This window comes from Nicrophorus vespilloides, unplaced genomic scaffold (genome assembly GCF_001412225.1).
Source record: "Nicrophorus vespilloides isolate i.1.1-1 unplaced genomic scaffold, Nicve_v1.0, whole genome shotgun sequence".
In the NCBI taxonomy this organism is placed as follows: Eukaryota; Metazoa; Arthropoda; class Insecta; order Coleoptera; family Silphidae; genus Nicrophorus; species Nicrophorus vespilloides.
In genome coordinates, this window is record NW_017097909.1 from 2,888 (window position 1) to 19,247 (window position 16,360).

Genomic DNA, 16,360 nt, shown 5'->3' on the forward strand with positions numbered 1-16,360 from the left:
CAAGAATCACATATATTTATTTTTAAAATTATCGAAAATTTGAATCATTTTTTTAAAAAATTTATTCATTATCTCAAAAACTTAATGTATCTTTTAAGATTTCATAAGAAGCGGCCCACAGTTGCGCATCTTTTGATAAAAACATTATTACCTAACAATAATTAATAACTGATATATGGCGATTTTTCAATTTCATTACATGTCTTCACGTTTTATTTAATTACTCGAGAACCGCTGACGATAATTATATCGTGAAATATGCAAATTAAAGAAGAATGTATGGCCTTTCTAATGGTATTTTTATTTTTTTATATAATTTGCAGAATGGATACGTGGTATGCAACAATAACAGTTGTCCCAACACCGATGGCTGTCATCTCCTGGTTGCCAAATCGAAAGACGAATGCTGCGAAAAGTGCCAAGGTACGTTGTGTTTGCATTTCTCTAGTATATTCTCTTCTTGTTCTGCTTCGCACTCTTAATTTAATGTTTACATAACGTTACGCTTCTTTTAGGTTGTTACTTCAATGGCACATACCATGCGAGCGGCACCGAATGGACGGATCCGGAGTCGCCCTGTGTGGTGATGAGATGCGAAGCGGGCGTCGTTACGCAATCCAATCTTCAGTGCTACGTGCCGTGCGACAATCCGCTGCCTCCAGCCAAAGGAAAATGCTGCTCGACTTGTCCAGGTTCGCAACTATTTTCTTTTTCCTTACCCTCATTGGAATTGAAATACTATAATAACGATCGTTGTTTTCAGATTGCAGAATCAATGGGCAGATCGCAACTGACGATAGGGACGTGACTTCCGATGATCCTTGTGTGAAGTGTCGTTGCAGCGGCGGAAAGATGACCTGCTCGAAGAAGGCCTGTCCGGTTCTTCAGTGCGTCAAGGATGAGCAGGAGCCAGGGGAATGTTGTCCCAGGTGCAGAGGTGTTAAGAGCCATTATCAGTCTTCGCACTTCTGCGTTCTAGCTAAAAAGATGTACAAGGAGGGCGACTACAAGAAGATCGATCGATGCACCGAGTGCAACTGCATCAATCAGACTTCCATCTGCGTCAGGCAGAGTTGTCCCATCCTCAATTGCACTGCAGATATGCAGAAGAAACGGCCGGATAGTTGCTGCTACGAATGCATGATTCCGGAGACCTTCGAGTGGACCACGAAGTGTGTCATCAATGGAAACGTCTACCAGGCGAGTATTTTACTTTTTCGTTCTCAATCAAATAAACCATTCATTTCACAAAGATATACACAAACAATGCATGGGGCGTACACCGCTTTTGCTCCCACGTTCCCTTTTAAACAACAATTACACCTTCTAAATTAAGCTCACTTTACACAAGAACTGCAATTAAATAAATAGGTTACATATTGGTTAATCTTACTATTACTATTCATGTTTCCAAATAACATTTAGTTCATTTATTTACAATAGATGGCGTATTGACAGAAACGTCACTAATTGACAGTTAGGTTAGGTTGCATGTTAGTTTTTTTTTTATCAGTATAGTGTTAATAATGAATTTTGCTAGGCAGAACGGTCAATCGTGGCGTCTTGATGCGTGTAGTTCTTGCAAATGCAACAACGGAATGCCCAGTTGCGCGAGGACAAGATGCAATGTGACGGAGCCGTGTCCATACGGAACTCATTTGGTGCACGCGAAAGGAGATTGCTGTCCGAAGTGTCAAGAGAGTAAGTAAATTGATAAAAAAAAATCAATGTAATTAAGTGATTTGTGCGTTTCTTTGATTGTTGTAGAAGAAGGAGTGTGCAGGGCTTTCGGAGATCCTCACTACAAATCGTTCGATGGTAAAATCTTCACGTTTCGGGGATTGGGAAAGTACCAGTTGACGTCGGATTGCCAGAACCACACGTTTTCGATTCGAGTTACGAACGATTTCAGCAGTACGAACAGGAGTTCGACGTTGACGAAGAGGGTTCGCATCAAGTACGGAAAGACTAGGATCAATTTGGGTCAGAAGTATAGGATCAGATTGGACGGGTATTCGGTTTCGACGCCGTACAAAGGAAGCGGCGTTCTCATCGAGAAGGAGCAGTACCATCTCGTGGTGACTCTCAGCAATGATGTTAAGATCCTGTGGAACGGTCAGAGCTTCCTCGAGGTTACGGTGCCCACCGTATTCAAATCGAAGCTGTGCGGGCTTTGCGGCAACTTCAATTTGAACGTGCAGGACGACCTCAAGATGAGGAAGGGCGGTGTCACCAAGGACGTGTCGCAGTTCGGGCACTCGTGGTGCGTCGGCAAGGATTGCACGAGGATGCAAAAGAAGTCTTTACAGATGAGGTCGTGCCGAGGACGTTCGCACGAACGTAACTCTTGCGAACTGTTGAAGACGAGCAGGACCTTCAACGGATGCGTTTCCAAGCTGAACTACGTCAAGTATCATGAGGCGTGCATGATGGACATGTGCGACTGTCCTAATGACAGGTGCTACTGTGACAGTTTGATGGCGTACGCCCAGGAATGTCAGAGGTTGGGCGTCGATGTTTCCGGTTGGCATAGGAACAGTCATTGCGTCGGTAGCGCGACGACGTCGCTGACGCCGAGCGTCCACCACAAACATCCGAAACCTAAGATGCCAAAATACAATAAGGCCGCGATACTCAAGCTCCAGAGGCTCTCCAATACCAAGAAGAAGGGACAGGAACCGCCCATCAACTGATCGAATCCCACCGAAACTAGGTTGTTTGCATTGAACTAGTCATTGACAGTATTTTGTTTAATTAATATTATTATTAATTATAATTATTATTTTTTTTGCTCTTGATAATAACAATAACGTTATATATATGCCATTGCCTCACAATAGCACGAAACTACAGTATCCCAGGTATAGAGAACAAAAGCCGAGCATCCGAGAAAGAAGCAGAGAACGTACACTTAACTACTTCTATCATTATTTTTTTTAATTATTATTTTATACTTAACAATCTGAACCAAAGACAATATTTGTTTTTTTTTTATTAATTATTATTATTATTATTATATTTTTTTTATACTTACACGAGAAGAGAAAAGGAACATAATCATATTATTATTTTTTGTACATAGTAGTTAACAATTAATAACGAGATCTCCCCCTTTTTTTTTAACTATTAATTAATCACACATGGATCACACACAATTCCCATTAGAGTTGGCTACCATCATTTGAAAATTCTTTCATTTAGAGAAGGACAAAAGAACAACGAAATTCGAATAACGGTAGAGAACTGTTCAAAGAAAGATACGAAATAGAGAGATACAAACGGATCCAAAAAAGATGAAAATAAGTTCCTCCAGCTTCAAGAGACGCCAACGACTATTATTTGAATATTATATAATAATTATTATTTGTTTGTTTGTTTCTATGATTACATTTTTTTTTTGTAAAACGCACAGGCAATATGTACATAATTTTATTTGTAATAAATTTGTATAGTTTATATAATAAATAATTTTTAAAACAAACATAATTTGACTTCCTTCATAGTATTTTTAAGAAAAAATGATTAAAAATTTTAGATTTTTTTATACTAATTTGAAGGATTTTGAAGTAAATTGTTGAGAAGTTACAATTATATAATTGGAGACGCATAAGATGATTGGAAATGTTGCTTAGATATTGGGTCAATGCTTATTGGTTGAAGGCATATGTTGCTTTTTTTTCTTTTTCTTCTGTTTGAACAGCTGTCGTAACATTACCAAGGGTAATTGATTGTACACTTCTGGTGTGCAAATATGAATTTCCAATCTTCCGTAATTGAATTATGCAATTGCTTACATAAACACTACAAAGCAAGGAACATTTTGCGCATCAAGATGAACTCTAAATTTTCCTTAACCTTGTATTACTCTTTGTAAAGTTGTTGCATTTACTATCAACATTATTTTTAATATTAAACATTTGATAATTGTATTTCAAAAATATTTCAAATATTTCATTTTTCTTTTATAGATAGGCCACCAAACTACCTTTCTAGAATTTGAAATAAAATTAATGTTTAAAAGCTTTATTATAAAGTCTGTATATAAAGTCTGTAAATAAATAAATTTTGCAGTGAAATTATTAAAATAAACGATGCCAACATAAAAAAGTTAAAGAAAAAAGTAGTAACAGAGTTTTATTATAGGCAAGCAAATGTACACAATTTTTCATAGAAAATGCCTATAGGTTGTTCATACTTATAGGCAAAATTCAATATAATTTCCTAATTTCTGAAATGGAAAAACGCAAAGTTTATATTTATTTGTTGGGTCTATATCGCAATCCCGACAACCGAAAGACCGTCTATTGAAATCCAGACGTTCGAAATCCCGACTATATCATCCCGACAACCATAATCCCGACTATATCAAAATCCCGACTATATTAAAATTCCGACAACCATAATCCCGTATCAGAATCTCGACAACCATAATCCCGACTATATCAAAATCCCGACTATATTAATATCCCGACATCCATAATTCCGACTGTATCAGAATCTCAACAACCATAATCCCGACAATCATAATCCCGACTGCATCAAAATCCCGACTATATCGAAAATTTTTACATTTTTTTTTACTTGTGCTACACTTTTATTATTAATAACAATAAATTATTATTTATTTTTTTTGATTTTATTGAATTATTCATAACAAACCTTAACATTATGATATAACAATTTAAATTTTGATACAGTTGGGATCATGGTTGTTGGGATTTTAATATAATCCGAATTTTGATATAATCGGGATTATGGTTTTTGGGATTTTAATATAGTCGGGATTTTGATACAGTCGGGATTGTGGTTGTTGGGATTTTAATATAGTTGGGATTTTAATATAGTCGGGATTTTGATATAGTCGGGATTATGGTTCTTGTTATTTTAATATAGTCGGGATTATGGTTGTCGGGATTTCGATACAGTCGGGATTTCAATACGCGGTCTTTCGGTTGTCGGCTTGCGATATAGACCCGTTCATACTTATAGGCAAAATTCAATATATTTTCCTAATTCCTGAAACAGAAATACTCAAAGTTTATATCTATTTGTTTTATTAAAGTTATGTAATAATAATTTTGAAAAATTTTGACATTTATTCTTTGCCTACTTTCAATAGTCATGTTACCACAACCAAAATAATTAAAAACATGATTATTTTCTTATTTCATATGATTAATTAACAATACTAATTACTAATAGAATTAATAGAGAGAAAAACAAACAAATACGTAATAAAAATGTGGAAAGGGACAAAAAAAAATGAGACACAAAATTGTTTTTTTTTTTTAATAATATTTATTAATTAGTTCACAAATACATAATAATAATAATTTTCATTCATAATTTATATTTTTTTTTTGCATTTTCATAAATCTTATTTTGTTTTGATAAAGAAATATTACATGCGTTTATTGCTCATATTATTTTCACATGGTAGTTAATATCATGAAATTTTATTAAAACTCTTCAATCGACCAAAACGAAACAAAAATTAACAACAAAAAAAGAAAAACAAAAATCAGCGTGTAATTTGTTTGTTTGTTGTTGTTATGGGTTACATTTTTTTTGTTATTGTTAATATTATCGTTCGAACGGTGCGAATATTTAACAGTGAATAAAATATATCGTAAACAACATTCTTCTCTTTTTTCATCATCAATTAATTAATTTATTTATTAATTAACTTACACCACTTCTTTGTTTCTCGTTACATATTTTATTTTATTTTTTTTGGTTTCTCTCGTATTTCTTTTTTTTTGTTAATAATTTCAATTGTTAATTACTTACAAGGTAGTAAAATGCGTACGAACAATACAAATGTAAGTAAAAAATAAAATTATTACCTATTAAACATTCAAAAAATTATCACCTAAAAAAAGGACGATTCCTCGTCTCTCTTCCACCTTGGACTATATATATATATATTTATATATAATATTTTTGTTATTATTTCCTCGTCGTTCAATTCAATTTCAATCAAATCCCATCCATCGATTTTGTATACTTGTTTTATAATTTCATATAGGAATTCAACAGTGTTTGTTTTCACAAAGAAGAAGTAAATAATACAAAAAAAACACAAGCAACATTGAAAGAAGTAGAAGAAAACTAGTATCTAAAGTTTACAGAGAATCGAACGTAACAAATTAACATTAGATTAGAGCAATAAGCATCGAAATTTAGGGAGAATTTAGGTAATCATCATTATATTAGAATTTATTTAAATTTGTCGTTTAATTAATTTTATTTTTTAATATTTTTCAATCATTCCTAGTAAATCGTGTAGCTCTAAAGGAAATACAAAAATAACTTTTTTTTTATTTCAGAAAAAAGATTTGATTCGACAGGACCGGATTCAGATTTTTTTTTAGAAAAATCTTCAATCCGGCTCTGATTTCTTCCATTTCACCCGGATTACACTAAGAGAGAGAGTAAAGTTTTTCTTTTGTTTTTTTTTGCTAGACAAGCGTAAGTACATCGCTACAGTAAGACATAGATAAAATAAGTATGTAGGTTCACCTAATTTATTCATTTTAATTAATCCTAAGAGTGGGTTTGCTTTGCTTCTTGTTTATATATATTATTTTTTTTTGTTTCTTTTTTCTTGTTACTTTGTTTATTTTTTTTCGCTTTTCTTCTTTTTTTCTGTCAACTCGTACCATTTTTTTTCTCTCTATTTGAGGTCCACCATGCATTTTTTTTTAATTTACTTTTTTTATAACATTATATAATTATATTCACACAGGATGCAGCAGTTCATCACTAAATAAATAATACTTTTGTCGACTTTTTCCTCATGTTTTTGTTGCGTTTGCAGATTTCATCGACAATCGTGCACGGTTTCAAGTGTTTGTATAAATTTGCAATAATCTATAACAGCGTTTCTACACCTTTTGATTGTAATTGTACAACGACCTAAATTGTCGCAAAATGACAGCTGTCACCTTACGTCAAAAGTGACAGCTGTCATTTCGTGAAAGTTAACGATACACGTAGATTGAGAAACGCTGTTATATAACATCTAAAGTTGGCTTAATCCACTAAATAATGTATATTTTTTAGCAATGATCTCAATATTTATATCTATTAATTAAGGCAATAAAGGATATTCCATAAATCGTATTTTTAGTATCACTTTTGACGAAATTACAAGTTTTTTTTTCGTGGCATTGAAGGACGTAACAAGTATTAACTATAATCTGAATAGATAGAAAATAATGGTCAATTAGATGTAGATTACAACGAACTTTTGGTATTAGATAGAAAACGGATATAAATTGATAATAATGATCCAATTTACTTTCTGTTTAATCCAATATTGTTTTCTCAATAAATCAGAAGTTAGAAGTTTTTGGAAAGTTTTCTAATACAAAAATTACTAATTATTAATTAGAAAATGATAAAACTGCAGAGAAAATTAAAAAAATAGTAAATATTATATAAAAAACATCTACACAAATTGAAGACAAATATTCAGAATTTACTAAAAAAATAGTTTTTAAAAAATGCGAAGAAAGTGTTAATTAATATAAAGAATAACCAAAATTTCAGTTTAAAACAATTACAGAAAGTGTTAGGTGGTAAAAATTAAGAATGAAGATAAAAAAAATGCAGAAAGTGGTAACAAACTTCAACAAAAGAAATTTAAATAAATAGTTAAAAGATTAGTAATAAATTAAAGATTGGATTAATAAAATTTGTAGAAAGAGTTAAGAAAGATAAGGTAGGGATTAGATAAAGATAGCTTCAACTTTTCTTCCTCAACTAATTATGGATTTGGATTTGGATTTGTAATATTAATTGAAATTTGTATAAAGAAAGTTGGTTTAAATTAAATTAGTTATTTATTGAATTAGTGAACGAAAATCGTCTATGATTGAGGAACGTTTGTGGTAACGTAACGTAACCTTGACCACTGGAAATTAGTCCTAATTATGTAACAATGCAAACAATGTATGCCACGTATTAATAATGTGTACTCATGAGTTGTACATGCATTATAGTTTTTTGTTGTTGTTGTTATTGCGGCAAGGGTTGATCAATAGTTTTCCCATTTCCTCGCTCGAAATAAAAAAACACGTGAAGGAAATATCAATTATCGAATGCATTTAACAATAAACTAAGTGAATACAAAAATAAAAACAATAGACATTTTATGTTATTTACTTGAAATGATATTATCAATTAAGCTTAGATCCAAAAGACTTGTTTTTGGGGCCCACGCTTTTTATTCGAGGGCCCCACGAGTTTTGATTGGGGCCCACGATAAAAATCTTTGAATTACAATTCAAGAATTCATATTTTGCTGTTAAGTTAGTAAGATGTTGACAATTGAAGTCTTCTCCCATCATCTACTCAACTCATGCGTAGGGCCCACAGTAATCTTGATCATTGTTTACAAATTGTTATTTTTATTCAGTTTTAATAGGATATTTAGTAACCAACTTTAGCTGTGCAATATTTCCTGTAAATCCTATGAATGAAAAAAAAAGTTTTACTTGAAATGATATTATCAATTAGGCTAAGAGCCCACAAGTCTTTTTGGGGCCCACGCTTTTTATTCTGGAGCCCCACGAGTTTTGATTGGGGCCCACGATAAAAATCTTTGAATTACAATTCAAGAATTCATATTTTGCTGTTAAGTTAGTAAATTGAAGTCTTCTCCCATCATCGACTCAACTGATGCGTAGGGCCCACGGCAATCTTGATCAATGTTTACAAATTGTTATTTTTATTCAGTTTTAATAGGATATTTACTAGCCAACTTTAGCTGTGAATAACTGCAATATTTCCTGTAAATCCTATAAATGAAAAAAAAGTTTGTGCGATCAAAAATTGTTTTCTCTGAATCTTCAGTAAATAGAAATGAAGTTTTTGTTTATAAAAAATATATATGTCCGTACAAAATATTCAATCTGTTTTTCTTATGTTGTGTTTTTTTTCCTTCTTCTATGTGGTCAGTATTGTGCGAAATGGATTCAGACAAAAGCGGATTTGCGATTGATACGAAACCCGAATTTGCGATAAATTATTCAATTATCGAATGATTCATGGATGAAATCTGCAAACACTACTCAAACCTTATCGTAAATAATGAACCGAAGTTCGCATCCCGCCAAACGTACACACACGAAAAAAATAACTAACTAACAAATTGCACAGTATCACATGTTTCATTATTACAATAATTTCAGTTTCTTTTTCAAAAAACTTTTAACTTTAATGATGTAATATTATCGTGTGTTTTTTTCTTCAACATGTTTTTTTTACACTCTTTATTTTCATGTTTCTTTTTTTGGTTTGGGTGAAGTTTATTTCATAGAAACTTAACGTCCTTTACAATTTATTTTAATATTATTAAATATTATTTACAAATAAATATATTTTAATGTATAATATAAAAATCACATTTTTGATATGTTTTGTTATCTTTCATTTATAATAATAATAATATATCTTAATTATTTTTTTTATATTATACCACGATAAAATTTGATATGTGTAGTTGTTTTGTTGATAATTAATTAATTAATTAATTACGTTTACATAGCTTAAATAGTTAATTATACTTAATGGTATTAGTAAATTTTATTCTTTTTTTAGTAAGTATAGCTCTTACAAATGGAATGCGAGAATCTTAACTGGTGATAATAATTAGATTTTTTTTTCACTTAATTATTACAGGTTCATTTTTTTTTCAATAAATATTACCTTCAACATTCATTAGTTTTTATACAGTTGTGTGCAGCACAATTAACAATCGTGGATCCAATGTGGAGTGGCTTCATCAGGTGCGTTTTTTGATAAATTTCTTCATTCGTTTTAACGTACTCTATGTTCGCACTAACGTACTTTATGTTCGCGCTAACGTACTTTATGTTCACACTTGCGTACGCACACTTTGTAAATTCCCATTTTATAATTTCAGTACGTTTTTCATAAAAGTCTTATATGTTCACACGAACGTACGATTATAAAATTCAAGTTAGATTGAAAAAAATACGTTAAGTGAGCGTTGGCTGTACAAATTTCCTTTGCGTGTAATGATCAATATGATCTAATCGATAAATGAAATTGGTAACTTGAGGTTAGGTAACAATTGTTGATTGCGTATTAAAAATATGTATATTTGCGAAGAAGGTTTTGGAGAGAACCTTGAGAGTTTACACGTGAAATCCTTTAAAAAAAACTGAATCGGATGATCGCGTTTCATGTAATATTTAACCGAAATCCGCAAAGTGACAGCTGCCAAAAAAAAGGATGCACGCGGAATGAAGTGAAACTAGACCACTTGATCCGCAACATGTTTTTTCAATTATTCCCGAAATCCGTTTGTTTCCTGCCACTCTCTTATGCAATATTCATCGAGTTGCTCGACCAAAAGCAAATTCAAAGACACACACTTCAAAATAAAAAAAGAGCGGCAAATTCAAACGACAAGTCCCATCACATCACAATATTAAATATTCATCGAAATGGCGCATGTCTTTCTACGCGTAATGTGACTCGAATTCAAACGTTTCTTTAAAATTTATGTCATGAGTCAAAAATTTCAAATTTATTTAAGAAAAAATATAAATATTTCGTATACAAAAACAATACTTTAATTACGTTAATAAATTGATTGTTCAATTTCAATGTTCTTGAAACCGTCTCGTCCTTTTGGGTTAATTAAACTACTTATTCCAGTTTCTAGATGCGTCTTCTCGGAAACATCCTTCACGGTTTGTTTAACAAGGCTCATTGATTAAAGTGGTTTTGGCTGTAAGTGACCGTAGAAATTATCAAGTGAGCATGAAATTTCACGTTTAGTGATGCACTTTGAATCCTAAATTACTACATTAATTTTTGTTCTAGATTGTTTTTTTTTTTATTAAACAGTTGAAATTTTTAGATTATTATTATTAACAATTTTTGGGGTGCTTCAAGTCTAATTATTAATTAATTAGGAGATAAATATTAACAAAAATTTAATAACATTAAATTACTTCAAATTTTAACAATTGGTGTCATTGTTTAAATCATCAAAAATTCAACTACAATTATTTTTTTATATAAAAATCTACGACTTTTTTTCAGGTAAAAATTTGATATGTTATTTATTACTTGTATTTCTCTAAGGCATTTATTCTTCGATCAGCAATTTAATGCAATCTATTCACTAACATTTAAATGATTCAATTAATTTGATAAATCTTTAAACACAAATAAATATGATTTATGACAACAATATAAATTTTGTTTCTAATAATTATTTATAAATTTATTAAAAAAAAACTTAACAAGTTGAAATATTTACTCTAATATATTTTTGACACAGTTTTTTTTGTTGTTGATATATTTGTGAAACAGGTATATTGTCTCAATAAAAATACTTGAAAAGTTACGATTTTTGGTGTTCATTTACGATATTCTGAGTTGTAATAGCTGTCAACTTATAATTAGTCCAATAAATCCTTTAGAAGCACCCCAAAATAGATCAAATCAATAATACGTAGTAATCATCATTATGTCATTAAAATATTAACTGCTTGATGAAGTTAAGTTAACCTTCAATACAATTTCAGCTGTCATTGTTACATAACGGAATTTTCATGATCAAATCCTATTATGCAATTAAACTATCATTAATGACGTTTTTATAAAATTGATAGCTGTCAAATATTTCTTATTGATGACTGCTGTCAATTTTTTTAATTAATATTATGACATCTGTCAAATTTGTGTCTTCTGATAGCGAATGTGTAATTCGGTGATGTAATTTTTAAGGACAACATTTTTCTTTTGGCAGCTGTCATTGGTAAAACTCTCGATTCGTTAGTAAATTAAAGCGAAAATAGATGAAATCAATAATACGTAGTAATCATCATTATGTCATTAACATATTAACTGCTGGATGAAGTTAAGTTAACCTTTAATACAATGACAGCTGTCATTGTTGCATAACGGAATCAAAACCTATTATGCAATTAAACTATCATTAATGACGTTTTTATAAAATTGACAGCTGTCAATTTTAAATTAATATTATGACATCTGTCAAATTTGTGTCTTCTGATAGTGAATGCGTAATTCGGTGATGTAATTTTTATGGACAACATGTTTCTTTTGGCAGCTGTCTCTGGTAAAACTCTCGGTTCGTTAGTAAATTAAAGCGAAACTATTTCTCGCGACAATCGCGATGATCTTAATTAAAGCCTGCTTTCGCGGCGGGAATTTTATTCAAATTCACAGTGACACGTGTCTCGGATTTCGCACGAACGAGCATCAGCTTATTCCATTTTCCGCCCCCACGTCTGTGAAAAGGACGCAAAGAAAACGAACCAAAAAAAAAAAGAAACATAACTTTCTTCCCACTCCGTTTCTTTGATATGTATGTGATTCCTTTTAGAAGAAAACAAAACCCCTTTCTTCATCCACTCCAACCCGAACCTCCATTATATATTTAAATATATTATTTGTTTTATATATATATGTATTAAATATAGGTATAATAATTTTAATATTTTAAAAAAATATTTTGAGCATCGTATTTTCGAACGTTTACAAAGTAATTAATTAAACCTACACCGCACATTGATTATGTAAGATTATGATGGTTTTTATGTGTGTGTGTATATATATATTTTCTTCTTTATTATGTTTTGTATATGTAAATAAACTTGATATGTATCGTTGAAGGATTCACTTATTTATTTTATTTTTTGATGATGATCCTTTTTGGTTTTTGGTGCGCGTCTTCTATACCTCAAAATTGTCTAACTATTCCTCGGGCCAACCGAGGTCCTCTCCGATCAGCTCGTAAAACTTTTGATTGTGTTCCCCGAAATACTTTCGAAGCTTTGATACGACCAGAGGATCGACGCGCGGATGGCGCCTACCTTTGGTCTCGCGGAGACACCTATCCGAGGTCTCGTTTCGCAGACAGTAGAAACCTTTGGTCTCGTTGAAGTAGAAGTTGTTGCTGTCGATGCGCGGCTCCAAGCCGAGAAAACGTTCGATCTTCTGGATCTGGACGACAGGGTCCTCGATGAGGAGGTCACCGTTGACCACGAGGATTTGGTCACGTCTGAAGCACTCGAGCCATCGGTGCAAGTAGTTGTGGTACACGGATATTGCAAGAGGTCTATAGGACTCGTTTATGGTTCCGTTCGGATGAAGCACAAGTTGCTCGAAGGTCTTCGGATTGGAGGAGCTCGTCGGAGTTGGCATCGGGATCAGAGGTGTCCCGGTGGATGCGTGAGCTCTTAGTTGAGTGTAATCGGAGATGGCTCTTGTCACAGGTTCTCTCACGATAAGAAGAAGTTTGACGCTAGCATTCATAGCTCTGATACGTTCTGGAACCTGAAAATTAAAGATCGAATTAGTATAATCTTTTACAAATCTTATATACCTAGAAACGCCATCTATTATAATACCTTGAATTAGTTATCAGAGGTTGGTAAGAATTGTAAAAATATGTCGTCAAGTTATGCAATATTGTTTGCATATAACAAATTTCGTCTACTAGCGCTATATATTATATTAATTTGAATCTTATAGGTAATTTAGTATAAGAGCTGTCATATAATTTGACACATTGACAGAACTGTATTATATCCAACACTAATAACCTTTACCAATGGTTTCATTGCTGCAGAATATCAAGGAGTAGAATTGATCTTTCAGTGAACTTTCTTCTCACGATAAAATAACAGAAGAGTTTATTTATACTACATCACGTAACAATGTTCATTACCAATTAATATAATTTACTAATGTGTATCAATTGTTACCATGATGAAAGATGACAATCTGTCAAAATTGACAGTTACATTTTCACTAGTACCAATTTAGAATAATAGTTATTAAAATTGGTATAAATACTTCAAATTCCCATGTATATCTAAAATTAGAACATCACCCAATAAATCTTTTTTCATCAATTAATCATCATTTCACCTTAATTTATACCAATTAAATAAAAAAAAACAACAAAATTAAGTGTACATTTACGACATAACTCCAAGATCATAACTAATTCTTCATCTCTTCCTTTTATTTTCTAGAGACATTTAACATAACTGCAAGGATTAAAGAGCGTGAAAAATGATGGTACGTTTGTCTTCTGACGCGTAATTATCATTACCAGCGGCATTATCCCATATAATGGAATCTATGATTTGCATGCTCCGCTTTCATCAGTAAAACCGCCGTTTGTACTCGAGCGAAACGCATTTACATCGGAGAGCGCCAATTTGCAACGACTTCGGCAATTTTCTTTAATGAAAATCCGGATTGCATTGTTCAAGATTTATGAATTACCCTCCTGATGACACTCTAATCCAGCGTTAACCTCAATCACCTCATCAGACTTATTTATAATAAAATTATAGACCAACTTGTTGATATTACATATAACACAAGCGAGAATGTCAAAATTGGTTAATTTACATATTTACGAGTGACATTAGATTTTAAAAAATGTTAATAATTAATAATATTACATTAATTTGAACTTGTAAATGTATACATTTTCTATTGTTTTTACATTTCGACAAAATTAAAAAAACTAATAACCTCATTTTCAGTTAATTGGCAGCTGTCATAAAAAATAAACTGTATGTCAATAAAAAAGATTTTCGATGACAGCTGTCATTATTTTTCATTATGTCATCTGTCAAATTTTTAATTGCATGTAGTTTGTGTTTAGTTACAATGTTATTTCATGTATATTTTCACATTTTACTCATGTTTTTTAAATTTTCTTTATTTCTAATATTATTTATTTCTTATACTAAATATACAACTTTTCTCATACAAAAACTGTTATATTTAGCTGCAAGCAACGCTACGATGCAATTTCCCATCCTAGTTTATTTTTTTGTAATTTACTTAGGAAAGTAGTTATACTTGTTCTTCTTTTTTATATTTTTTCGCCTCTCACCGAGTCCTTCCATTTACATTCATATACATGCATTTACATATAAAAGGATTTCAATCAATAGCGTCAAAAAACGAAGGAAAAAAAAACTAAGGTTTCCCTCTGAAGTCCCATCGGCATAAGCTTAGGGTCGTCGTCATGGGAAATTATACCGTTGTTACTATACCCTGTTTTTCTTTTATTACTTTTTTATTTTGCTTAATCTATTAATCTCCCTTCTTTCCACTTCGGATTTTAACTTCATTTCTTCGCAATACACCGTGATTTTACATTTGTAGTTAAAATGACAGTCACACTGACAGTTAAGCATAACAATGACAGTTAAACGTCACAATGACAGCCTCAGGATGACGTCTTTAACGTCAAAATCCTTTGAGAAATACCATTTGTTAGCTGTTGCATAACTCTGAAATATCAAAAGCAATCCAATCCCATTCGTCATTTCTCGCACACATAATTTACAATAATTAACGTTCATCAATATGTATTTCATTTATGAGCGATGACTATTTTAATTATATAGCAACAACAACAATAATTATCCATTAGACATGACTGAGTGCGTTATGGAATTCGTGATTCCTTGAACAACTTAATTCCTTTTTTTTTAAACACGAATTACATACAATTTCCTCGACTCGAAATTTGCATGCCATTCATTCCACAGATCAACGGATAAATTTCATTACAGCTTTCCCAGTGCGAACTCCGAAATCGTATGCAATTTTTATATCTAAACATCGAAAAGTTTTAATATTAATAATAATAAGCCTTTTACCAAACCAATCTTATACACACGACAATAAAAGTTTTATTAAAGCTTTCATATTGTTAGCATACAATTTTCTATATCAAAGAAACTTCAAGGTTCTTGCATTATTTTAATTATAATCAATTTTTTATTCAATTACACATTTTATAGCATACACAAAAATCTAGATATTTTCACTACTAATTCAAAACAATTGTAATTAATTTATGCAATAAATTTTGTACAAATTAAAAATAACTGAAAAATTGGTAAATTCTAGTCTAAATGTCTAAAGTACATTAAAATAAGATTTGACTACCTTTATTTTATGTAGTGGAAATATTTGGATAATTTTGTAAAAAAAAATTGTTAATGAATGGAAAACAGATAGCATCATTAATAATTTCACTATAATAATTGATAATTTGTCCTCAGCACGAGCATCAATATTTTTCTACTATTTTTAGGATAAAGAAAATTTTTAGATAATTTTGTACTAAATTTTTAGTTGATGAATGACAAAACAGATGGCGTTATTAATAATTTCACTATAACAATTGATAATTTGTACTCAGCACGAGCATCAAGATTTTTCTATTATTTTTATGGTAATGAAAATTTTTAGATAATTTTGTACTAAATTTTTAGTTGATCCATGAAAAAAAAACAGATGGCGTCATTAA

The 16,360-nt window shown here is 31.2% G+C and overlaps 2 protein-coding genes across 2 annotated transcripts; one reads left to right on the plus strand and one right to left on the minus strand.

Moving 5' to 3' along the window:
• Positions 1 to 323: 323 nt before the first annotated feature.
• LOC108561349 (BMP-binding endothelial regulator protein-like) lies at positions 324 to 3,399 on the plus strand (the record flags this gene model as incomplete). The annotated part of the gene is given in 5 exon segments (XM_017919235.1): positions 324 to 423; positions 516 to 692; positions 764 to 1,200; positions 1,545 to 1,701; positions 1,768 to 3,399. Coding segments are annotated over 5 exon segments (1,797 nt in total), but the record flags the coding sequence as incomplete, so codon positions are not given.
• A 9,107-nt stretch (positions 3,400 to 12,506) lies between these two features.
• Positions 12,507 to 14,140, minus strand: LOC108561348 (heparan sulfate glucosamine 3-O-sulfotransferase 1-like). Its single transcript, XM_017919234.1, has 2 exons — positions 14,132 to 14,140; positions 12,507 to 13,347 (listed from the first exon to the last, which is right to left on the minus strand). Exons 1-2 carry the CDS (start codon positions 14,138 to 14,140, stop codon positions 12,766 to 12,768), a joined length of 591 nt encoding a protein of 196 aa, XP_017774723.1. The 3' UTR covers positions 12,507 to 12,765.
• Between the last annotated feature and the right edge of the window lie 2,220 nt (positions 14,141 to 16,360).